Below are 26,093 nucleotides of genomic sequence, written 5' to 3' on the forward strand. Positions count from 1 at the left end.
AACCTGGAGAACCTCCTCTGCACTGCCTCCAAAGCCAATATATCCTTCCTCAAGTATGGAGAGCAGAACTGCACGCAGTACTCCAGGTGCGGCTGCACCAGTACCCTGTATAGTTATAGCATGAGCTCCCTGCTCTTGATTTCAATCCCTCCAGCAATGAAGACCAACATTTTGTTTGCTTTCTTAATAACCTGTTGTACCTGCAAGCCAACTTTTTGCAATCCATGAACAAGCTCTCCCAAGTCTTTCTGCACAACAGCATGCTGTAATCGTTCACCATTTAAATAATATTTGCTCTTCTATTATTCCTTCCAAAGTGGACGATATTGCATTCAGCATTGTTTATATTCCATCTGCCAGACATTGACCTACTCTCTTAACCTATCTATATCCCTCTGCAGACTCTCCACATCCTCTGTACAATCTCCTTTTCCACTCAGTTTAGTGTCATCAGCAAAATTTTTCTACGGTATACTCAGTCCACTCTTTCAAAACATCAATCTGAATGGTAAACATCTGCGGGCCCAGCACTGACCCCTGCCACAGACTGCCAACCGGAGAAACACCCATTTTTACCAACTCTCTGCCTTCTATTCGTTAGCCAATCGACTATCCATGCCAATACACTTCCTCCGACTCCGTGCATCCATATCTTATTTTTAAGTCTCTTGTGCGGCTACTTATCGAACGCCTTCTGGAAATCCAAGTATACGACATCCACATGTCCCCCCGTCTTTTGATACATCCTTTTTCAAAAAGTTATGTGACATTTGCTGTCTTCCAATCTGGAGGGTAAATGTGAGGTCTTATTGGAGGGTAGGTCAGAGGGGAGGGGAAATGTGTGGGACTGGTACATGTGATGTAGTGGTGCACCGGTTACCCCACTACTGGAAATGTGTACTAGAAAATATGGAGCTGTACAAATGAAGAGTGCATTTCCGGTATGTGAATTAAGGGACACCTGGATGGATAGAGTATCTCTGGTAAGCGAATATCATTGGAATCCCTACCAGTTATTGTCCATCCTAAATTGAACCGAATGAGGGGGTAGAGTGGGGAGTTTGATTTCTCGCAAATGTGGTCCTTCTGGTTAAGTAACTCCCAGAGGGTTGTTGGGTTGGCTTTAAGGCTAGTGTTGGTTGGGGAGAAAATCTGTGTTTGTAGCTGAAGGCAGGAGTTTCAAGACATGCTGTGAGTGCTGTAAAAGCGGTGGAGAAGAGGCATATTTGGGTTGGTGTCCACTTCCTCCTTTTTATCTTCGCAGACCCAGAGTCTACAATCTCTGACCTCCTGGCAGAGAGGGCTGAATATCGACTATACCAACTGACGAAATTCTACAGGGACAGACTGAAACAAGCAATAGAAGGAGGTGTTGAAAGACTCAGTTGGATGTTGAGACAGGAGGGGCATTTCACTGCACAGGAACATGGGGTGAGTCTATTTAATGTATTGTCACTGGTATCAGAGGGAAAAGTGATCAATATTAATCTCCGACATGTTCTAACATTTCTACATGGCCAACGAAATCCCTGAATTGTCTGCAGAAGAACTGGCCGCAGCTTTGAAATCTGGTAAGGTGTGGAGTGTTGGGAACTACAGTTTCAGTGTCACATTTTCCTCTCCGGTATTTATCAGTGGGGTATAAGAACAGTGGCTGTATATCTGGACTGTTGGAAAGGCATTCAGACTACAATTCAATGCTCATCTCGTCAGGGCTGTCAGTCAAGTTCAGTTGACCCACTGGCTTCACTGCAGTCAGTGAGGGAAGGAGGGAGGGAAAGCTGCCAATCACACCTGCTCTGCTGTCCATCTGAGTTCCCAAACAAATGGGTGGCTGACCATTCAAAGAGTCATAGAGAAGTACTGTGCCAGCTATATCATGCCGAACCATTTCAACTGCCTACTCCCATCAACCTCCAAACAGACCACAGCCCCTCCATACGACTACCATCCATATCCATATCGAAATTTCCCTTAAAAGTCAAAATCCACCTGGCATGCTCCACTTTCATTGACCGCTTGTTCCAGACTTTCACGACCATCTGAGTGAAAAGGTACCTCCTCATGTTCCCCTTGAACATTTTGTGTTAACCCATGACCTCTAGTCGTAGTCTAACCGAACGTTAGTAGTTAAAGCCTGCTTGCGTTTATCCTATCTGTAAACCTCTATCAAATCTCCCTTCAGTCCTCTACGTCCCAAAGTATTATGAGCGAATTCAGTTAGTAGTATTTCCTTATAATTCATGCCGTCCAGTCCCAGTAATATCTTGGTCAACTTTCCCTACGCACCTTCAATCTTATTTGCATCTTTCTTGCAGATAGGTGACCTAAACTGCACGCAGTCCTCCAAATTAGGCCTCACCGGCGTCTTATACAACTTCAATATAGCATCCCAACTCTATAATCAATATTTTGATTAATGAAGGCCAGAGTTACAAAAGATGATTTACGAACCTATCTACCTGTGCCGCCTCTTTCAATGATTTGTGTACCTCTATTTCCAGATCCCTTTCTTCTAGCACATTCTTCAGTGCCTGGCCATTCAGTGTGCAAAACTTACCCTGGCTGGTCCTTACAAAGTGCAACACCATAATTGTCTGTATTAAACTCCATCTGCCATTGCTCAGCCCATGTTTCCGGCTGGTCCAGATGCCACTGAAAGCTCTGGTGTTCTTCGGTGTCCACTATAGTACCACTCTTTGTGTCCTCCGCAAAATTTGCGGAACCAGTTAACTGCGTTATTACACAGATCATTGATATTGACTGCAAACAATAACAGATGCAGTACCAATCACTGCGGCACTCCACTCGTCACAGGTCTCCAGTCAGAGAGGCAAATATTTGCCACCACTCTCTGGCTTTCCCCATGAAGCCAAAGTCTTATCCATTTTATTAACACATCTTGAATGCTGAGTGACTGAACTTCCTTGACCGACCTCCTATGTGGGACCTTGTCATGTGCATTGCTAAAGTTCATGTAGAGAACATCAATGTCTTGCCTTCAGCAACTTTCCGGGTATCTTGCTTGAAAAAATCTGTGCTTTTTTTTCTAAGAACCCTACACTTCGTGATTTTTTATAAATAACCTGGATGAGGAAGTGGAGGGATGGGTTAGTAAATCTGCTGATGACACAAAGGTTGAGAGTTTTATGAATAGTGTGCAGGGCTGTCAGAGGTTACACAGGATATTGATAGGATGCAAAACTGGGCTGAAAAGTGGCAGATGGAGTTCAACCCAGAGAAGTGTGAGCTGGTTCATTTTGGTAGGTCAATAATGATAGCAAAATATAGCTTTAAGGGTAAGACTCCTGGCAGTGTGGAGGATCAGAGGGATCTTGGGGTCCGAGTCCATAGGTCTCCCAAAGCTGCAAAGCAGGTTGACTCTGTGCCTCTGTGAAGGCATGCAGTGCATTGACTTTAAGAGCCTAGAGTTAATACTGCAGCTATACAGGACCCTGGTCAGACCCCACTTGGAGTACTGTGCTCAATTATGTTCGCCTCACTATGCGAGGGACGTGGAATCCATAGAAAGGGTGCAGAGAATGTTTACAAGGATGCTGCCTGGATTGGGGAGCATGTCCTAAGAGAATACGTTGAGTGAACTCGGCCGTTTCTCTGAGAGTGATTGAGGATGAGAGGTGACCTGATAGCGATGTACAAGATAATGAGAAGCTTTGATCGTGTGGGTAGTCAAAGGCCTTTCCCCAGGGCTGAAACGGCTAGCACGAGAGGGCATAGTTTTAAGGTGTTTGGAAGTAGGTACAGAGATGTCAGGGGTAAGTTTTTTTTTACACAGAGAGTGGTGAGTGTGTGGGATGGGCTGCCAGCGGCTTTGGGGGAGGCGGAAACGATAGGGTCCCTTAAGAAACTGCTGGATGGCTACATGGAGCTTAGAAAAATAGAGTGTTATAGGTAAAGCCTAGGTAGTTCTAAAGTAGGAATATGTTCCGCACTGCTTTGTGGGCCGAAGGGCCTGTATTGTGCTGTATGGTTAATATGTTTCTATTCATTAGACACGACCTGCCACACATGAAGCTATGCTGACGATTCCCAATCACCACGTCTATCTAAGTACCAATATATTCCAACCCTTGGAATACCTTCCAGTAACGTTCCCACGACTGGGGTCAGGCTCAGCAACCTATAATTCCCTGGGTTATTTTAGATCCTTTCTGAAACAAAACAAAAAAAAAACAGACAAAACAAAGACTCACATTGACAAAACCACATAATTATAACATATAGCTACAGCAGTGCAAAGCAATACCATAATTTGATAAAAGCAGACCATGGGCACGCTTAAAAAAAGTCTCAAGTCCCGATCGACTACAATTGCCCCAATATCAGGCAGCAGAAAGGGAGAAACTCTCCCTGCCATAAACCTCCAGGCACCAACAACTGATGCATTAGAAGCATCAGACCACAGCAGACTCTGAGTCCGTCCGAAAACATCGAGCCTCCGACCAGCCCCGCCGATACAGCCTCCCAAGCGCCATCCTCTGCCGAGGGCCTTCGACCTCGTCCCGGCAGCCGAAACAAGCAAAGACGAGGGGTCAGAGGCCTTCTCCTCCGGAGATTCCGGACCGCACAGTAGCAGCGGCAGCGGAGCAGGCATTTCAGACGTTTCTCCAGATGTTCCTCCGCGCTCTCACGTGTATCTCCATCAAATCAGAAATGTGCACGGTAACCTACTTAACAAATAACAGATATCGTTCACCGGAGAGACCACGCGCGCTGCGTCGCGCCACCATCTTCTCCTCCCTCCAACTTTGATTATCCTCTAGTCCTTTGCTTCTTCTGATATCACTAAGGATGATTTTATTATCTCTGCCCGGGCCGTGGCAATGTGTACACTTGCCTCCCGCAAGCAACACCTAGTCAGGCCTTCGGGATTTATCCACCCTGATTCACCTCAAAATAGCAGACACCTTATCTATAATGTGTATAGATCTTATGAAGTTGATGCAGTTTGGCCTCACTTCAAAATACTTTGTCCGTCTCCTGAGTATATATAAAAATGTAAAGAATGCATTTAAAATCTCCCCCATCTCCTTTGGCTCCATGCATGAATTACCATTCTGATATTCCAGAGGACCAATTTTGACCCCTACAACCCTTTTGCTCTTGACATGTATGAGGAATCCCTTGATATTTGGAATCACCTGTCTGCTCAAGGAACCTCGTGCCTTATTCTGGCCCTCCTGATATCCTGATTAAGAGCAATCTTGTATTTTTTCATGCTGACACAACTGTATTTCTATGTTGTATTGACTGTTGTACATACTACTTATTATGAAAACAAACACCAGAAAATCTGCAGATGCTGGAAATTCAAGCAATACACACAAAATGCTGGTGGAACGCAGCAGGCCAGGCAGCATCTATAGGCAGAAGCACTGTCGATGTTTCGGGTCGAGACTCTTAGTCCTGCCGAAGTGTCCTGCTGCGTTCCACCAGCATTTGTTGTGTGTTGCTACTTATTATCAATTACTTCAAACTACACATTGCACATTTAGATGGATACGTAACACAAAGATTTTTATTCCTCTAGTATATTAAGAATGTCAGTAGGAAAGTCAATTCATTCGATTCACGTCATGGCGGTCAGTGGATCCCACACAAAACATGACTGTAAGGGCAGGACAGGGGCTGCATGTGTCTCGTTTAAGTGAATCATTTCATTACTTTGAAGATGGTGCCGCCGGCATTTGCCTCGGCATGTTACCCCCAACAGCTGAAGCTGAGCATCACGCAGGGTAGATGGTTCTGGCATCAAGTTAATAAATTTTACGTATCCTTTTGCTCCGTCAGGAACTGTCTGCAGTTTGTGCAGAAGTTCAGTAGCACTGATTGCATCTCCCAAACCTGCAAATCCATCAAACCACAGCTAGGCAGTGGATATGTTGCTCACCGCCACCTGGCGCATCCACTTCACGTCTCAGCTCACCCTGACTTTGGGAAATCTCATCGTTCCTTCATCAGCACCGGGTCTTCATCCTGGAGATCCCCGCTCATGGCTACGTGATTTATCTTCATCAGCAGTTATAAACTGTTACTCCTCAACGGTCAAATAGGGATGAAGAGTCAACATTGGATTTGTAATAGTAGTTATTTAACATGTATTTTCAGATATGATTCCCACCCGTATATGTTCCAGGCCATGCTGAATGCCTGTTAATCTGAATGTGGCTGTTCTGATTACCTGCATTTCAGCTTCTGAAAATTCAATTTTCTCCCCATGTGTCTGAGATTCGGTCCCAAAATTCATTTTTTTTTGCTCCCTCAGCCCCCCCCCCCCTCACTCTTGCTTTTGTTGTTACATGCTGATTTACTCTGCTTTGTTTCCGCATAATTGTGGTAATGCAGACCCTATCAGGAACGTCCCTGGAAATTTTTTCTTTGGATGAAAAATAACATTCATAGAAGTCTTTGCTGCACTAATCCTCAAACCTATGGCTAAATATGTGGTGTAGGTTTTATATCAGAAGTTGTTGTGCCAGAAGAAACATCTAACATGTCAGACATAAATTCTTAAATTTATTCAATTCTTATTAAAGCAACAGGAGCTTACAGGATCATATGTAAACTCTTTCTGACTTTCTATCTGCTCCACAATAAATTCATTGTTTTCCTTTTATAGAAACTCACTGAGCTGACAGAGAAGGGAAAACGGGCAGAAAGTTCCAGACTCTTCCTCAGTTTGGTGATGGGCAAAGGCTCCCGGACTCGGAGGGCGATGTGGGAATCCTTTGTGACATGGAGGACTGAGTTACCGAAGTTGGACAGAATACTGAGGGAAATACAGAAGCTCGGTATGTTAAAACCACGCACTGAACACAAAGGCACATTGAAATAAACAGTTTACATTATTTTAGTTCTGTTTTCAAGGACGTTTTTCTTTGAATTAAACAGACCCTGATCCAGAGGAATACATTGACATCGCCCGAGGGTTATCTGAATTACCCACTCAACTGATAGGTGAGTGATGACATTCCCAGTCGTGGGTCACTTCTTTATACGTTATCTGTCTTTCTTAATCATTCAAAATAATGCAAGGGCAAGTGAAGCGATCATTCATCAGACCATCATTGCTGTGAGTGGGTCAGAGTGTGATGTAGTTTTGGCTCTTCAGGCTTGGGCTATGGGAAGTATCTGGTAAGATTCCTTTTTTGTTAGTAATTCCGCATTCCTTATCTGTTAGGGCACAGGAGTGGAGCGTGGAGTGAGAGTACTTCCAGGGGCAGTCTTTTGTACTATTCTGAGATGTGCGAGTTCTTGGAGACTTCCAGTCTCCTGGACAACGAGAACAGCGGCAGGTGCACCCAGCTACAGCACTGGAGTAGCAACTCGAGGACGTTTTGCTCATACGGGAGAATGAGGAGGTGATGGATAGGAGCTGCAGGGAGGGGGCAAGAGACAGTGAGCTGGGTGACTGTCAGGAGAAGGAAAAGAAATGCACAATCAGTGCAGAGTCTACTTGTGGCCGTTTCCCTCTATAATGAGTATACCACTTTAGATACTGTTGAAGAGGATGTCTAACCAGGGAGAGCTGCATCACAGGGTTTCTCGGACTGAGTCTGGTGTTGTGGCTTAGAAGGGACGAGAGGTGAATAGGACGGCAGTGGTGATAGGAAATTCCATTGTCGGAGGATAAGCGACGAGGTTCTGTGGGCACGATAGAGATACACAGATGGTATGTTGCTTCCCAGGTGTCAGTGTCACGGATGTCTCAGAATGGATCCATAGCATTCTAAAGTAGCCAGACGTCTTGAAACAAATTGGCACAAATGACACAAGTAGGAAATGTGATTAGGTCCTGAAGAGAGATTTTAGGGAGTTACATAGAATGTTGAAAGTCGGGACATCTAGGTTAGTTATCTTAGAGCAAGAGTACAATGAATTGAAAGGTAAATTTCAGAGGACCTCACGCAGGGGGCGGGGGATCGTCTTGCTGCTTGATCTTAATCCAACTCAAATATTTTCACTTCTTCATTGGGCAGAAGATACATAAACCTGAAAGTATCAAGGACAAATTTAATTCTGCATTTCTAAGACTAATAAAAGGTCACATTCTATGTTAAGATGAGCTCTTATTCACAATACATATAATATCAAAGTAAAAAGTAAGTTTATTATCACCCCTCATATGACACCATATGCGACCCTAAGATTCATTTTGTTCCTGGCATACTCAATAAGTACAATAACCATAATAGGGCCAGTGAAGGACTGTACCGAACAGGTTGGACAAACAGTCTGCAAGATACAAAAGACTGAAAATACAGAAGAAATACATAATAATAAATATATAAGCGGATTCATAGGATGTGGGAACAATCCAATGGGGCAAGTGTAGTTTCTGCTCTGTTTGAGGAATTATTTGTTGAGGGATAATAACTGTTTCTGAACCTATTGGCATGAGTCCTGAAGAGGTTCACTGTTTTAAGTGTAATGTAAATCAAAGTCTCAGTTCTTTTCTCCATAAATGTGATATGATGCTTTGTTGAAGAAGAGCTGAGAGGTTCTTACAATGTCAGCACCACTAATCCTTCAGCAGCACTTGTAAAAAAAACTGACCATCTGATCAATTGATTCATTCATCTGTTATTTAAATTACACTTCTTGCAGTGTTGCATTCCATCGGATTGTATTGTCCGTGTTGTTGATGGGTTTTCTTTCCCTGATTTGCAATTGATGCAAATTGATTCAGGAGCAGATTCTTCTTCTAAGTTAGCCTTCTGAACAGTCCATGAACATGACCTTGCTAATCCTGCTTTGCGGTATATAGTTCTTTCATTTCTTATTGTCAATTATACTAGTTTTTATGTCCTGTGCTCTACTGTGCCAAAAAGCAACACATTTCATAACATTTATTAGATATAATAAGGCGTATTCTGCGAGTTGTAAGCCACTGGCATAAAACAACAGAGCAAATTACCTCTTCTGGAGTTTTATTCACATGATTTATGAAGGAAGACTGAGTTTATACCTGTTGGAGTTTAGACATTTAAGATTAGATTTCAGTGAAACATAAGATCCTCAGACATTTTATTAGGGTGCATTTGAGGGGAGTGGTGAGGACGTCCCCTCCTCTGGGATTATCCAGAAGAAACATCTGCTGTTTAATTTTTTAAAAAGTCCATACTTGAAAGAGGTGAGATAATAATAATTACTTTTGAATAATAAGATAAAACGGATCTTTTGCCTAAAGGAGAAATCACAAATAACCCATCAAAATAGCGTCCTATTGTTTTACAATCTAAATATGAAATTTAACATCATGCATCTCACTACTAATCACCGCTCATTTAGGTAACCACAATATACTTGCGAAGAGCAGAAAGTGTGCGGTAAGGGTATGAAAGGCTGTAAGGAACAACTGAGAATAGCCAATTCAAGCCAACAGGAAAAGCAAAAAATCATTCACTTTGTTACAATGACTATCAAAAACATTTGATTCTGTCCCACAGTCATTGTTAATAGTTCATAATGTACATAAATACACACAACACTTGTGAAATTCGCACAATATATGATGAAGCATTGGCGTGCTCAAATCGCTCTGTCTATTCTCAATCAAAAAAGAACAACCACCAATAAATAAAACGAGATATTTCTCAGTGCGACTCTGAATCCACGGTGGTTTTGCCTGGTTTAAAATTTTCTCTCTAATTTACTGAATTGTATAAAGATAGGGTAACAAATTAGCAAATTAAAACATACAGACAAACAAATTATACCTTGGCATACCTTCTATACATGGATACATGGATGAATTAAAATTATAGTCTCCATCCATAAAAGGTACAACAATTAATTCAAATAGTAGAGCTATTTTGAAAAGATAGAAACATCAACTTTGGTCTTGATAAGTGCAGAACATACAACAGATTTTGTAGTATCATTAAGATGGCCACTCATGCAAGCAGCCCTGATGGAAATAAATCAAATATTCTCATGTTAGATTTCTAGAGCTGGAATCCACAATTAAACACTTAAATAATGCAGAAGCAACATCATGTTAAGGCGGCTAAAATCTCTATTGCTACACTATTGCTACTCAAAGCTGATAAATATCGGATGCTGGTCTCCAGTCGCTAGAGCGTTTCCCCTTTACGGAAAGCAGAAAGCAGAAACTGGGCTGGATTAAAAGTTTGTTTACGGAGAAGAGGGTTCATACTTGCATGCAATTTTGCTGACAGATATACAGTTTCTGGAAAATATAATCGAAGTTTGCAGAGGATGATTGTTGTTCAGAAGGATATTCCGGATTGTTGTGTTCTTCTGCTTGAGGGAGACCTGGATATACCTGTCATTCTAGATGCAGTTTTACAGATTGCTGACATCACATTTACTATCAAGATGGGACTGATGAATATTTCAAAGGCAGAGGAGTAGGAGCATGCTTCATTATCCACTGCTGGTGGTGTACAAACATGGCAGTTCTATTCCAGTCCTGCTCTCTGAACCTGGAAAATCTTGGGAAAAACTATACTCCATTTTATCTCTCATGGGAGTTATCAGCCATCATCTTGGTAGCTGTGTATAGCCCACCACAGGCCCGAGTCCAACAGTCTCTATTGAGCGGGGCGACAGGCATCAAAAAACAGCACACCCTGATGTTTTCCCCGTCGTCTTGGGGGTTTTTAACCGAGCTAGCGTGAAACAGTCTCTAAATAGTTATTAACAACATATCACTTGTGGAACCAGAGGAGTAACACATAGGACCACTGTGATGCTACCATCATCTCACTTACAGTGCCATCCTACACTTGCAATTTGGAAAGTCTGATCTATGGATAGATATTGAAGACCACAGCAACAGTAGAGGGGACCAATAAGGTGTAGATACAGGAGACACAGGAGCACTTACAAAACAACTTTGAGTTCATAGACTGGACTGTTCAGCGTTTTTATTCAAATCTGAATAAATACTCCTCAGTTATCACTAACTCTAAAAACCTGTGTGGATATGTCTATGCCTACCAGAATATATTATACATAACTGAATCAAAAACCGTAGATGAACCAAGAGATTTGTAAACGTCTGGGGAAGGAAAATATCGGTGCATTAAAGTGTGGTGATCCAAGATTGCGCAAGAAGGCCAGGTATGACATACGGAGGATTATCTCATGAGCAAAATAACCATTCTGATTGAGGTTGGAGGCGTAATTGGATGCACGTCAACTCTGGCAGTGCTTACAGGCCATTACTTCCCACAAAGCGCAAACTTACAATGAATTGCGGAGAAGTTTCGCTCCCAGTGGGGATTAACAGCTTTTATGCACGCATTGAAATGGAGAATACAACTACTGCAATGAGGGTCACGGCAGCATCCACTGACCCTGGGATCTTTGACTCGGAAGCCGATCTCGGAAGGTCTTTCAATATGTTAAGTGCTTGCAAGGGAGCTGCCCTGATGCCGTACCTGGTAGGGCTCTGAAATTTTGGGTCAACTAACTGTCGTGTGTATTCAATGGTATTTTCAACTTCTCATTGCTCCGATTGTAAGTTCCCACCTGCTTTAATAGGGAGAAGTCATACCAATTCCCAAGAAGAACAGGGTGAGATGCCTTAATGACTATTTCCCGCAGCACTCAGTTCCACAATGAAGGACATTGAGAGGTTGACTATGGCTTGAATCAACCCCTGCCTCAGCTAGGACATAGACCCAATGTAATTTGCATATCACCACTATTTGTCTACAGCGGATGCGATTTCATTGGCTCTTTCCGTGGCCATTGATCACCTAGAGGTTAATAATACTTACGTCCGGTATAACATGATCGTTTCAACAGGTATGATCAAAAAGCTCCCGAACTTGGGCTGCCGAACCTATCACTGCAAATGAATCGTTAAGTTCCTCACCAGAAGACCACTGTCTGTGCGGAATGGAAATAATATCTCCACTTCGCTGATAATCAATACTGGCGCAACTTAATGATGTTTGCTTATCCCACTGTTCTTTTCTCTCTGCAGCCATAATTGTGTGGCTAGACGCAGCTCTAGTGCTATCTCTAACGTTGCTGAAGACACAACTATTATTGTCAGAGTTTCAGATGGTGATGGAAGTGCGTAGAGGAGCGAAACATTTCAGCATGTTGAGTGGTGTTGTAGCCACAATCTTGTACACAATGTCAGCAGGACAAGGGAATTGATATTGGACTTCACAAAAAGTAAGATGAGGGGGCACACACCTGTCTTCAAAAAGGTGTCAAGATCTCTGAGCATCCTATCTGATCCCAACATTGTCTACCTTCAGATCGTTCATCTTCCAAAGAACCTTCTCTGTAGTAATAGTAACTTCAGACACTAATGACCCGTCAATACCTGGAACTTCCACCATACTGCTCATGTCTTCTACATGAAGATTGATGCAAAATACTTTTTCAGATCGTCCACCATTTGCTTGTCCCACATTAATACATCTTCAGCCTCATTTTACAGCGGTCCAATATCCATTCTTTCTTCTCTTTTATGCATCTGAAGAAACTTCTGGAATCGACTTTTTATATAATTGTCTAGCTTACTGTCATATTCCATCTTTAACTTCATGATTTTTAGTTGATATTTATTGATATTTAAAAGCTTCCTCTAATTTCCCACTGTTCTGTTATGCTCACTCTCTTTGGGATTGACTTCTTTTGTTAGCCACGGTTGTGTCTTCTTGTTTTGGGAACGCTTCTTCCTCCTTGGGACGTATATATCATGTGCCATCTGAATTGCTTACAGAAATTCCAGCCATTGCTGCTCTGCCGTAATTCCTGCCGGTGTTATTTTCCAATCAATTCTGCACACCTCCTATCTCATGCCTCTATAATTTCCTTTACTCCACTGTAATATTGATATATCTGACCTCCTTCTCAAATTTCAGGGTGAAGGCCATCATATTATAGTCACTTACCCCGATAGGGTTTTTTACCTAATACTCTCTAATCAATTCCAGTCTATTGCACAATACGCAATCCAAAATAGCTGATCCGCTAGTGGTCTCAACCACAGGCATTCAAGAGATTTCCCCTCTTGGAATCCCACAACATCCTGACTATCCAGTCCTACCTGCAAATTGAAATCCCCCATGACAATTGTGACATTTACCTTTTGGCATGCGTTTTCTATCTCCCGTTGTAACTTTGCGATCACATCCTTTTACTGTTTGGGGGTTTGTATATAACTACCATCAGGGTCTTTTTACATCTTCAAAGCCCGATGCTCCGAAGAGGCACATCCATCAGTTAGGAACCGCAGCACTCATGCCATGCCCAATTCTTATTGCTACAGTTGGGGAGGAGGTACTGGAGCTTGAGGACATTCACACAAGGAACCACTTTTTCCCCTGTGCCGTCAGCAGAATACAATGCAACCGATGGATGAATATGAAATATATAAGTATTGTCGATATCAACAAACAATGAGAATACCTCATACTGCAATAAAGGGAAATGCTTAATTGGAATTTACTTCAATGCTTAAGAAAATCGGCAATGCAACGGTCAAAATGCAGCATAGTGACAAACGCTTTCGCTATACCTATATTAATATTCTTTTGGCGCAATACGTTGGTCTGTTACCGATCTGGAAAACTTAAAAAGAAAAAAAGAGGGACTGAAATGAAAAGTTTTAGGAACACATTATGTGCACTCGAACGCGCTGAGGTTAAGCAATAGCCTATAACTTTCCTTTGGACTTGGAGGCAATTTGATGCGGCAGGGCTGAGGCCGTGAGCCAGGAGAATCCCGAAGTCCGATTGACTTGTGCACCAGGCCGAGTTGGAAATGTTGGGTACAGTTCCCCGGAGTATTGAAGTGACAGAACCAGATGTTTGGAAGGCACTGGGGGCCGGGTTGAAGTTGAAAACTCGGGTACAGGACGATACCGGAGTCTACGCCCCCAGACCGTATCGAAGTGAGTGAAGTGGTGCTTGGATGATGATTTAAGCTCTTGGCCAGACTGATAAACGATAGAGTATCAGGGTCTGAGGCGAAAGCGAGGGGCGGTTCAACACTGAGGAGTCCAGCAGAACAGAGGGATCTAGGAATACAGATACAAAATTCCCTAAAAGTGGCGTCACAGCGAGACAAGAGTAGTAAAGAGAGCTTTTGGTACATTGTCCTTTATAAATCAAAGTATTGCGTATAAGAGTTGGAATGTAATGGTGAGGTTGTATAAGACATTGGTGAGACCGAAATTGGAGTATTGTGTGCAGTGTTGATCTCCGAATTACAGGAAGGATATTAATAATGTTCAAAGAGTGCAGAGAAGGTTTACAAGGATGTTGCCGGGACTCGAGAAACTGAGCTACAGAGAACAGTTGACTAGTTTAGGAATTTATTCCCTGGAGTGTAGGAGAATGAGGGTAAATTTGTTAGAGTGTATATACAATTATGATGGGTATAGATAGAGTGAATGCAAGCCGGCTTTTGCCACTGAGGCTAGGGGAGAAAAAAATAAACAGAGGACATGGGTTAAGGGTGAAGGGGGGAAAGTTTAAAGGGGACATTAGGGTGGGGGGATTCTTCACGCAGAGTGGTGGGAGTGTGGAATGAGCTGTCAGATGAAATGGTGAATGCGGGTTCACTTTTGACATTTAAGAAAAACTTGGACAGGTATATGGATGAGAGGGGTTTGGAGGGGTATTGCCCAGGTGCAGGTCAGTGGGACTAGGCAGAAAAATGGTTTGGCACAGCCATGAAAGGCCAAAAGGCCTGTTTGGTGCTGTAATGTTCTATGGTTCTATGGTTCTAAAAAGATAACGAATGGAACAACGTCCATCCATGGAAGATATCGCCACGATTTGAGCAGACTAGATTTTGACAAGAACGGCTGGCTCTGAATTGAAGGTTTCATCCCAGAAACAGAAGGATTTCTTATGGCAACATGGGAACAGTTGGTTAGCACAAAAATATCTAAAATACAAAAGCAAAAGACCAACAAATTGAAGATGATAAATTCAGACAAAGACAAGAGATACAATCCAACACATTACAAGATCTTGCAGTATTGATTAATTACAGTGGAAAGCATCATTCATCAAAATATTGCTTCACAGTGCACATTCTTAAAAGACACAGTACCTTACTATAAAGACAAAACTGATTCAGTTTTAGAATCAGAGTTCTGCAAATTACACTATGGCTGATCCATCTTTACAGATAGGACTATGTATCCAGGATAAAAAGGCAAGAAGAACTTACTTACTGATTAGACATAACCATTCCAAACACACGTGACATACAGAAATCAATTGCTGAAAAACAGCAGAAATCTGCTGAATTAGCAAAATAAACTGAAAGACTGTGCAGCACTATGTCCCAGTAGTAATATCTGCAACTGGTATCATCCCAAAGTCACTACATATTAACATTAAACAATTAGTTCTACAAAGGAATATTTATGTAAATCCACAGAAAGCAACAATGTTAAACACCACTAGAGTAGTCCGGAATTTCCTATCAATTGAGAGATGAGTGTGTTTAGTTTGCCTGCACCTCAGGCAAAACCAGTTTGAGCTTAGAAAAAATAAATCATAACCTATTAATAAAGCAATTCTTATCATGACGATGTAGTTCATAGTGCATTACAATGGGATAAAGTGCAAACTAGGAAATAAAAGACAAAATGAAGGTTCAATATAAAGGCTTTGCAATGGTGTTTAAAAGTGACAGCCTCAGTCTGCAGCCTTTACACATTAGTAGCAAATATCTGAGGCTACAGTACAGTAGTTTTAGGTGAGGATCTCTGCAGTTTAGCAGCGTAGTTCAATTAAAATCTGACCTGCCAATGACCCTTTGGCCTTGTACCTTATTGTCTGCCTGCTCTGCATTTTCTCAGCAACTGAAACACTGTTTCCCTGAGCTATTCTGTTCTCTTTTTCCTTGTACGGCCTCATTGCGCTGATATGATGAAATGATGTATTTGCGTCTCATGCAGAAAGGTTGTCTATTGTACCTCGGTGCATGTGTCAATAATATGGCAATTTACCGATTTATTGTTGTCAACAATACAGTGTCTCACAGAGTGATCGTCACCAGTTGCTAACACTTCACTAAGCTCTCTGACAAATACGACGTCCATCACTGAGATGCTTCTGGTCTCTCCCATTCATGGAGATTCATCTCCAGTTTTCCACCCCTCCTCCATCACTGAAATTAAAAACTACTAGCTTTCTTTCTTCTCATTCCGTTGCGTTATCATTACGAAACATCACTGTGACTCTCTCCACAGAGGCTGCCCGACCGGAGTATTTCCCGCATATTCTGCTCCTGTTTCGATGCGAGAGCAGTGGACACTTGCCAAAATGCACAGTGTCCTGCTCTCCATATTTCCACAGCAAATCAACATTAACATCGTTTGATAATGATGCAAACAATGCATTAAATCGTGTGAAATGTTGTTGTGTCGGATGTGCAGTCAGGATTGCAATAGGATATCAGGGGAATGTTCGCCTTCACATGTAACTAGTATCACAATATCAGTATTGTATCTTTTCTAAGACATAAATCGCTGTTAGTTCCGATGTCTGTTAACAGCATTTTACTTTATGTCCTAATATCCATGGATGCATTGAATTAATTCATGTAATCTCAAACACTGAATCTTGAAATGCAGTTATAATATTCTTTGTCAGTTGAGCTACTGAATATTTTGACTATGTTCTCTGTTCCCATGAAAGACGTTCAACAGATACACAAGGAGACTCTGCAGGCACAGACTGAAACACTGAGAGTGAACACGATCCTGATGAGGGAGAAGGTGAAGGTTTTCCAGCTGGTTGATCGATACGCTGAGCTCACGGTCATTTCTACTGTTCAACATCGGAGTCTGGTGGAACATGAGCTACTGGCAAGAGGCAGAGTCCACGAGGAGTGGAGACAGAAGCATCCCAGTGGACAGCTGGAAAAAATCGGGATAGATCATTTGTTCCAGAGCACCTTTTCCCAGACTAAATCCAAATCTGGGAGTTCCGCAGCATTGGTCGGAATCCCTGGGATTGGGAAAACAACAATGGTGCAAAAGATTGTTTACGACTGGGCCACAGGGAAAATATATCAGCAATTCCAGTTTGTCTTCAATTTCAAATTCCGGGATTTAAACACCATTAATTGTCGGATAAACTTGAGGGAACTGATTTTGGATCAGTATCCTTACTTTGGGAATATCCTGAGAGAGGTCTGGAAAAACCCAGAGGGATTGTTGTTTATATTTGATGGTTTGGATGAATTTAAGCACACAATTCATTTTGCTGACAATCAAAGAGATACAGAATGCGACCACCAGTGCTCAGATCCCGAGTGGTGGTGTGAAGTGTCTGACATTGTGTACAGTTTAATCCAGGGTAAGTTGCTCCCAGGGTGTTCAGTGCTGGTGACCAGCCGAACCACTGCATTACCCTTATTGGAAAAGGCAGAGATTAGTGTCTGGGCGGAAATCCTGGGATTGGTTGATGAAAAACGGAAGGAATATTTCATCAGACATTTTGAAGATCGGACGGTGGCGGAAGCTGTTTTCAAGCACGTGAAGGAGAACGAGATCCTGTACACCATGAGCTACAACCCCTCCTACTGCTGGATCCTCGCTCTGGCACTGGGTCCCTTCTTCACACAAAGAGTCAAGGACCCGCAGCGTGTTCCCAAGACCATCACCCAACTGTACTCCTACTATATTTACAACATACTGAAAAACCACGGCCGTGAGATTGAGAATCCCCGTGATGTGTTACTCAGGGTTGGTCAGATGGCCTTCAGAGGAGTGTCCGAGAAGAAGATTGTGTTTACAGATGGGGATTTGATCAACTACAATCTGCAGCCTTCCCAGTTCCTGTCCGGGTTCCTGATGGAGCTATTGGAAGGAGGGGATGCTCCCCCGTGTGCGGTGTACACATTCCCACACCTCACTATCCAAGAGTTTGTAGCTGCAGTCGCACAATTCCTGAATCCACATCCCGGGAATATCCTGAAATTCCTCACTGAAGCCCAGAACACGACAGATGGGCGATTTGAGGTATTTCTCCGTTTTGTTGCTGGTCTCTCCTCCCCAATGACAACTCGGACCCTGGAGGAGTTTCTGGGTCCATTTCCTCATGAAGCAACCTGCCAGGTAATTGACTGGGTGAAGGAGGAGGTTAAATGCCAGAGTGGAAACACGAGGAGTGAAGCTGGTAAAAGGAGCCTCTTGAACACATTGCACTATCTGTTTGAGTCTCAGAATCGCTGGCTGGCTCAGGCCGCACTGGGATCTGTGAAAGCACTTTCATTCAGTGGAATGACTCTGACCCCGATTGACTGCGCGGTCCTGTCTCATGTCATCGGAATCTGTGATACGATAAAACACCTCGACGTGGAGAACTGTCACATTCAGTGTGAAGGAATCCAGCGGCTGGGACCCGGGCTGCACAAGTGCCAGGAGTTGAGGTAACTTGATTTGTCTCTCTGAACTATGAAACTGTTCCATTGTGCTGTTTCAATGTAAAACGAGTTGGGTAAAACTGTAGGATATTAGGTAATAAAAGACTGTGTCAAATAACCAGGGTATAGGTCAGTAATTCCCAGGACGAGAAGGTTCTGTGATTCCTTGTGAAGGGATGTTGGAGACTTCATCAGATCAGTGAACAACGGCCATTGGTTTAATGGTAGTAAATCGCAGGAATAACCGTGTATCTCGCTGCCTGTGACACGTCCATTGACAATGTTCCTTCTCACTGTTACTGACACCCAGACCGACACTGACTGCAGCAGGTGGGTCAGAGATTCACACCCCCTTCCCGGTGAGGGACAAGAGACCGTCAGCAGACTGTCCCAGTGAGAAGGAAAGAAATACCATTGTGAGATTGTCCTCCCCTGCCCTTCCCCGTGTGTGACTATCACCATCATTCACTACTAGATACTCAGAATCAATGGGCTCATCTCCCCTTCCAAATTTGTGTCTCAGTTCAGACACACCCCTTCCGTGCAATATTTTACTGGATCAACCTATCATTATGGATTCTTCCCCATTCTCCTGCCTCCTGTTGGATCTCTCTTCCCCATTACCCTTACTCCTACATGTTCTGTCTTCCTATCCCTTTTCCTCAGGTGGTGCCTCTTCCACATCTCCTATCGGAATTATAATTTGTGAATTATAATTCACAAATCCTCCTCACTATGGGTATATCTCCCACATTTCTGCCCTGACCCTACCAATGCTCTCAAGTCAGTAACGCTTATTTTCACCGTCTGGGGGTGAGACAGAATGTGTGCAGTTTACAGTGTCACACCGACAGACTAAATTACTGACATTCGGTGAATACCCTGGAGCTAGTCAGTGAGGGACATTGACAGTGATGGGAACTCCGATCACTGATTTACTGAAGATTTTAATGTTTCCTGAAATATCCGAGTGAGAGAGGTTTTCTCAGACTCACGGTTTTTGAATCACTTTTTTCATCAATTTGTCTGTTTGGCTTTAGACTTGGGGCAAATAAACTGGGATATTCTGGAGTGAAACTGGTTTCTGCGGCTCTGAGGAACCCGGAGTGTAAAATACAGCAACTGTGGTAAGTACCAGACTGTCGCAGGTTGTGTTTACCGTCACTGGGTGTCTGACACTGAACATTAATATGATCCATAATTGTGTTACTGATAAACACTGGGGATTTGTACCGTCTCCTGTCTCTCTGTGACCTTCACCCTCACTCTCTCTCTCACCTCCAGGCTGAACCATGTTGGTCTCACAGATTCAGGTGCCGTGGATCTCGTCTCGACTCTCAGAACAAACCGATTACTAACGGAGCTGAACGTCAGTGAAAATGAACTGCGTGATTCAGGAGTGAAACTGGTGTCTGCGGCTCTGAGGAACCCGGAGTGTAAAATACAGACACTGGGGTAAATACCAAATTGTTGGAGATTTTAAATACAGTCACTGTGTGTCTGACACTGAACATTAATGTGATCAGTAATTGTGTTACTGATAAGCACTGGGGATTTGTACCGTCTACTGTATCTCTGTGTTATTCACTGTTTGCCTCTCTCATCTCCAGGTTGAGGGATGTCGGTCTCACAGATTCTGGTGCTGAGGATCTCGTCTCCGCTCTCAGTACAAACCCATCACTGACGGAGCTGGACCTGAGTGATAATAAACTGGGAGATTCAGGAGTGAAACTGGTATCTGCGGCTCTGGGGAACCCGGAGTGTAAAATACAGAAACTGGAGTAAGTACCAAACTGTGGGAGATTGTGTTTACAGTCACCGGGTGTCTGAACATTAATGGTTTATCAGTTACTGATAAACACTGGGGATTTGTACCAACCCTGTCTCTCTGTCTTTCATTCCCACTCTCTCTCGTTATCTGCAGGCTGAAGAAGGTTGGTCTCACGGATTCTGGTGCCGAGCATCTCGTCTCCGCACTCAGTACAAACAGATCACTGACGGAGCTGAACCTGGGAATTAACTCCCTCACAGACCGATCAGCACCCGCTCTCTGTCGCCTCACATTGACCCTCCCAAATCTGGAGTGGATCCGGTGAGTGTTTGTGCTAACGTTCAATGTGATAAAATATCAGGGATACTGGTCTGTAAGCATGTTGAAACATTATCCTCGTCCCCTGTTACTGAAACTGATGTGTAAACTGTTTATTTCATCTCTGTTCTTCAATGTGTTTCAGACTGGTGGGGAATCGGTTCAGTGAGACAAGGGAGAAGGAACTAAGATTGGTGCAGGATCAGAGACCCGGACTGATAGTGATCCTTTGAACATCTGAATGCGTGAACATCCCCACACTTATGGTGACATTTTCGCTGATTCCCCAAGCTCCTCTTTAATGCCCGCACTCCAGGTTTGATTCCTAATGGATCTAACGGAACTGGCTCTGGTCTCGCGCTTTGTGACTTTTGAAGCTGTCCTGCAGTGACGTATTTCCTCCTCTTGTCCAATGCCGCTGATTCTGACACATGACCAAGTTCGAGATCTCACACAAGTTAGGCTCTGCGGAATTGCACAGTCAGGAAGAGCCCAGTGGCCGGGTTCATTCTAGGACATGAGTATCCGGGGTGGGATTATCCGGGGAGAGAATCCTTTTGTTTACTTTGCTGAGGACAGTACTTTCGGCTGTCTGGCCGATACAATGATCTTAAATTGACAAATTCTTCGGCAGTGACCCTGGATCTGCAGCGATCCCGGACACGGCCCTGAAGTGTGATTTTATAATCATCGGTTCCCCGATGCAGAGTGACGGTGAGAAACGGGACTGATGATTCAATATGTCACTCGTCGTCGCCAGTCAGTTATTTGTGTGTGACTGTGAGTGAATCGTGAACAGCTTATTTATTCCCACACGTTAGAAGCTCACACATTGCTTAATTTACATTTGACATGATGAAATCAATAAACCGCTGTCACTTCCTGTCTTGGTGTCGGACTTGAGTCTCATTAGAGGAGAAACAGTGACCTGGGGTTACTGCTGTCCCCCGCACCTGGTGAACCGCAATAATAGGTCCGAGCTCCTCACACTGGTACAGCAGCGTCTCAGCTCCGGGCTGAAGTATGTCAGTCTGGTGGCGTCTTTTCTTCAGGACCTCTTCAGTCCTCATCCACCAGTCAGTCTGACACACCGCTTCCTCATACCCCAGAATCATGCACTCCCCTGACCCCCACCTTCCTGCGTGCTCTCCTTGCTCCCGCAGACAACAACGACAAAAGATATTGGAAGCACATACACTGCATGGTACCTGACCTGCATCGATAAAGGTCGCAAACAAGACAGGGATGGGGAATCGAACAGAAGCAATCAACACGGAGTGAAGCTCACTCTACACCGCCCATCTCATACCCCCGGTGTCTGACACTGACTTAAGCTCCCCACGAAGGATCCCATTACACACTCCCAGGTCACACACATAGTGAAGCTCCCTCTATGCCGTCCCAATACACACTCTCCGTGTCATGCCCAGAGTGAAGCTCCCTCTGCATCTCACCATCACACACTCCCATTGTCAGACACTGACTGAAGCTTCTCCTGCATATTCCCATGACACACTCCAAGGATCAGTCACAGTTTTAATCTTCCTCCTACCCATCTATTCGCACAGTCCCAGTGTCAGAAACAGAGTGTACCTCTGTCCATATCATCCCATCATACATTTCTGGGTCAGACGAAGAGTGGTTCATAAAACACAGTCCAATCACACATTCCCAGGGTCAAACACAGAGTGGAGCTCTCACCACGGCATACCATCACACACTTCCGGGGTTAGGCAAAGGATTAAGTTACCCCCAGCCCTTCAGAACGCAGACTCCCGGTGTCAGCCAGAGTATTAAGCTCCCAAAACACTGTCCCAACAAATAGTCCTGTAGTCAAGCACTGTGTGAAGATCCATGTGCATCGTTCCACCACACACTCTCGGGCTCAGACACAGAGAAAATTCCCTCCACCCGATCCCATCGTACACTCTCAGGGTAGGACTTTGAGAACATTCTCCCTCCAGACAGTCCCATCATAAAATTCCTGTGTCAGACACAGAGAGTGACAACCTCAATGACATTAGGAAGGGAAAGCAAAGAGGTCCTGAAAAGAAAATTTAGAAAGCCACGTCGAAAGCTGAGAAGCAGGACCTCCCAGTTGGTAATTTCTGCATTGGTGTCTATGCCACGGACTTGTGCAGAACTCTGTGACTGTTAACTTGCAGGTGGAGTCAGTGGCGAGGAAGGCAAATGCAATGTTACCATTCATTTCAAGGGTACTAGAATACAAGAGCAGGGATGCGATGTTGAGGCACTGGAGAGGTCTCACCTTGAGGATTGTGTAGAGTTTTGGGCTCCTCATCTTAGTAGAGATATGCTGGTGTTGGAGAAGTTCAAGAGGACGTTCATTAGGATAATTCCTGGAATGAAAGGTTTATCATACCAGGAACTTTTGATGGCTCTGGGTCTGCACTCGCTGGAATTTATAACGAAGAGGAGGATCTCATTGAAACCATTCGAATGGTGAAAGGCCGAGGCAGAGTGGGTGTGGAAAGGATGTTCTCCATGTTGGAAGATTCTCGGACAAGACGGCACACCCTCAGGTTAGAGAGCCGTCCCTTCAAAACAGAGATACGAAACAAAAGGGCGGTGAATTTGTGGAATTTATGGAATTGCATATACTGCCTTGGAGGCCAGGTCGTTGGGTGTTTTTAAGGCAAAGATTTATAGGTTCTTGAGTGGAGATGGCATCAAATGTTACAGGTTGAAGGCCGCAAAGTGGGGTTGAGGAGGAGAAAAAAATGATTTGTGACAATCGCAAGGCTGATTCTTCTCGATGGGCCAAATGGCCTAATTCTGCTACTATGTCTTCAGTTCTTATGGCCCGTGGAAATGGAGAGAAGATTAGACTGATCCATGGAGCAATCGCTGGTGGAGCGGTGGGGTGGGGAGGGGGGAATCCCGGACACTGCTGGGGTTGGCTCTACTCTTGGGCTCGGGGTTTCTGTGGTCCTGATGTCAGAGGGGTGAAAGCGCGTAACGCGGCGTTGGGCTATGAGGAACTCCTCGATGGAGAGTATGGTCTCTATTTCCCTCGGTAAATTTCTTTAATGATTTATGAAATAACACCATCCCAAGCCATATGCAAAATATAATAAAATTTATATTTTAGTGATTCACTCTGTTCCAGCAGTCTCTCTTCGCAAACGGAGAACACACTCTGATCGCACAGCCCTCTTTTAGTTCCCGAAGTTATCCCTCTGTCCTGTCATATCCTAACAGTCCGTCTGTCCCCAAACTAATTTTGTTGCCCTGTGCTCTCCCTACAGTTCCCAAACTAATCCCACTACCCTGCTCATTTCCCCTGTCCGTGTCAGACCTTAAACTAATCACACTGTCGCAGTCTCTCGCAACAGCCTGGGTCGGTGCCCGAGCTAATCACACTGTCTACTCTCTCCCCACAGCCCGTGTCAGTCCCCGAACTAAACACACTGTCCCACTCTCTCCCCACAGTCTTGTGTCAGTCTCTGAATTAATCACACTGTCCCACTCTCTCCCCGTAGTCCCAAGGTACTGAACGTCCCTTGGAGTACAGATAAGTCAATCATCAAGAAATGGAAAGACTGTGGCACAGCTGTACAATTGCCTGGAGCAGGCCATGCTCAAAAATTGAGCGACTGTGCAGGAAGCAGATTAGAGAAGGAGGCCACCAAGAAAGCCGTGACAACACTGAAGGAATTACAAGCTTCAGTAGCTGAGATGGGAGGCACTGCCCACACAACTGCTGCGCATGTGCTTCATCAGTCGCTGTTTGATGGGACAGTGGCTAAGAGAAAGCCAATGTTGAATCGAACTAGCTTAGAATTCCAGCTGGAGTTTATTAAATGGCAGGTGGGAGACTCTTAAGTCCCTTGGAAGATGGTACAATTGTATGATGAAACCAACGTGGAGATATTCGGCCATCTGCTTTGGAAATGTACTTGTATCATCTCCTGACCTGTACTTTTCAATAAACTTTTAGCGGAATCGCTTGGAGTGTTCATGATGTAGTTTTTACCAGGATACTGGCTGGCCTACAGCTGGACATTCCAGATGTAGATGCATTTTTGTTACAATTAACTGAAACACATTAACTGTACACAGGTCTCCAAAAAAAGATATCCATTTTAATAATTATGTGACTTCTAAAATCAATTGGCTGCAGCAGTCCTGACTTGGGGTGTTACATTAAAGGGGGGAGGGGTTATGTTAAGGTGATTAGAAGAATGTGCAAGCGAGATGTCTGAGGTATGTCATTGTAGATGGAGAGTGGAATGACCTGCAAAGGGCAGTGGTGAGGAGAGAAATATCAGGTACATTTATGAGCCGCTAAGTTAGGGACATGGATAGAAACGGAGCACTATGCAGGAGAGAAGAGTTAGATTCAGCTTGCAGAAGTTTCTAAGTTTGTCAAAACATCGTGGGTCGAAGAGCCCGCATTCTGCTCTCACGTTCTATGTTCTTTTCCATCGGATCTAACTAACACTGTGGAACAGATATGCAGACAGATTTAGGAAAGATGTAAAAACAATAGAGCTGTTGTCATGCAGAACTTCAAACTCTCGAATATACACTGGGGCCCTGAGGGCAAGTGGTTTAGATGATGATGAATTCGGTCTGATATTTCAGGAGGGTTTCTACAATTAATATGTAGAGGGTACAACGGGAGGTAGGGCTGCACGAAATCTTTTGCTGGGTCATGGGCCTGGCCAGACAGCTGACATCTTGGGTCTCTTAAACAGCATGAACGTGGATAAATCCCAGGGCCCGATGGGATATACCCCAGGTTAGTGATAGAGGAAAGTAAAGAGATTACTGAGGCCTTGTCCAATAGACCTGTGTCCTCCCCAGCCATGGGCGAGGTCCTGGAGGACCGGTGACGAACTAGTGTCGATCCGTTATTCCTGAAGGGAAACAGGGAGACACCAGAAGACTATAGACCATTGAGTCTCACGTCGGTGATAGAAAAGTTACTGCAGTGCATTCTTAGAGACATGATTTTTGAACATTTGGAAATCCACAGCTCAATTGGGGAGAGTCAGCGTTGCTCTCTGAGTGGCAAGTCATGTATCACTAACTTGATTGAGATTGTTGATGAGCTTACGAGTGTAACTGATGAAGATAGAGCTGTGGATGTCTACAGATTAAGGTTGTAAGCTATGTGACAAGGTCCCTCATGGGAGACTGATCGACAAGATTAAGATACATGGTGAATTCGCTGCTTGATGCAAAACTGGAAGATAAAGGGTGGTCTGTGATTGGTGCTGTTCCACAAGGATTTCTACTGAGACATCAGCAGTTTCAGATTTAGAGATGAAAAAATATACATGGGTGGGTCAGTAAGTATATAAATGTAAGAATATTGGTGTGCATAGCCTAGAGGACTGTCAAAGAATACAGTTCGATATCCCGTAGAAACATTGAAAATATGGGCAGAGAAATGGCAGATGCAGTTTATCCCGCCAAATGTGAGGTGTTGCACCTCAATAGGTTAAACGTAAAGAGAAAGCACATTGCTGAGGGTAAGACAATTAACAGTGCTGATTAGCCAAAACCTCTTGGGGTCGAAGGCCATAGCTGCCTGAAATTAGCTATGGTGGTTAAGAAGGCAAATAGCATG

At 43.9% G+C, this 26,093-nt stretch overlaps 2 protein-coding genes across 2 annotated transcripts in view; both read left to right on the top strand.

Moving 5' to 3' along the window:
• Nucleotides 1-21,691, top strand: part of LOC132386460 (NACHT, LRR and PYD domains-containing protein 3-like) — a 40,508-nt gene extending 18,817 nt beyond the window's left edge. The window contains exons 5-13 of the mRNA XM_059958754.1: nt 1,265-1,431; nt 6,641-6,812; nt 6,913-6,978; nt 16,674-18,411; nt 19,446-19,532; nt 19,690-19,860; nt 20,016-20,186; nt 20,330-20,497; nt 20,640-21,691. Coding sequence (XP_059814737.1) covers nt 1,265-1,431; nt 6,641-6,812; nt 6,913-6,978; nt 16,674-18,411; nt 19,446-19,532; nt 19,690-19,860; nt 20,016-20,186; nt 20,330-20,497; nt 20,640-20,727 — 2,828 coding nt within the window. The 3' untranslated portion in view covers nt 20,728-21,691. The remainder of the gene's footprint in view (nt 1-1,264; nt 1,432-6,640; nt 6,813-6,912; nt 6,979-16,673; nt 18,412-19,445; nt 19,533-19,689; nt 19,861-20,015; nt 20,187-20,329; nt 20,498-20,639) is intronic.
• Nucleotides 1-26,093, top strand: part of LOC132386463 (NACHT, LRR and PYD domains-containing protein 12-like) — a 235,372-nt gene that overhangs the window by 20,597 nt on the left and 188,682 nt on the right. The gene's annotated exons all lie outside the window — the stretch shown is intronic.

This window comes from Hypanus sabinus, unplaced genomic scaffold (assembly GCF_030144855.1).
Source record: "Hypanus sabinus isolate sHypSab1 unplaced genomic scaffold, sHypSab1.hap1 scaffold_117, whole genome shotgun sequence".
NCBI classification, from domain to species: Eukaryota; Metazoa; Chordata; class Chondrichthyes; order Myliobatiformes; family Dasyatidae; genus Hypanus; species Hypanus sabinus.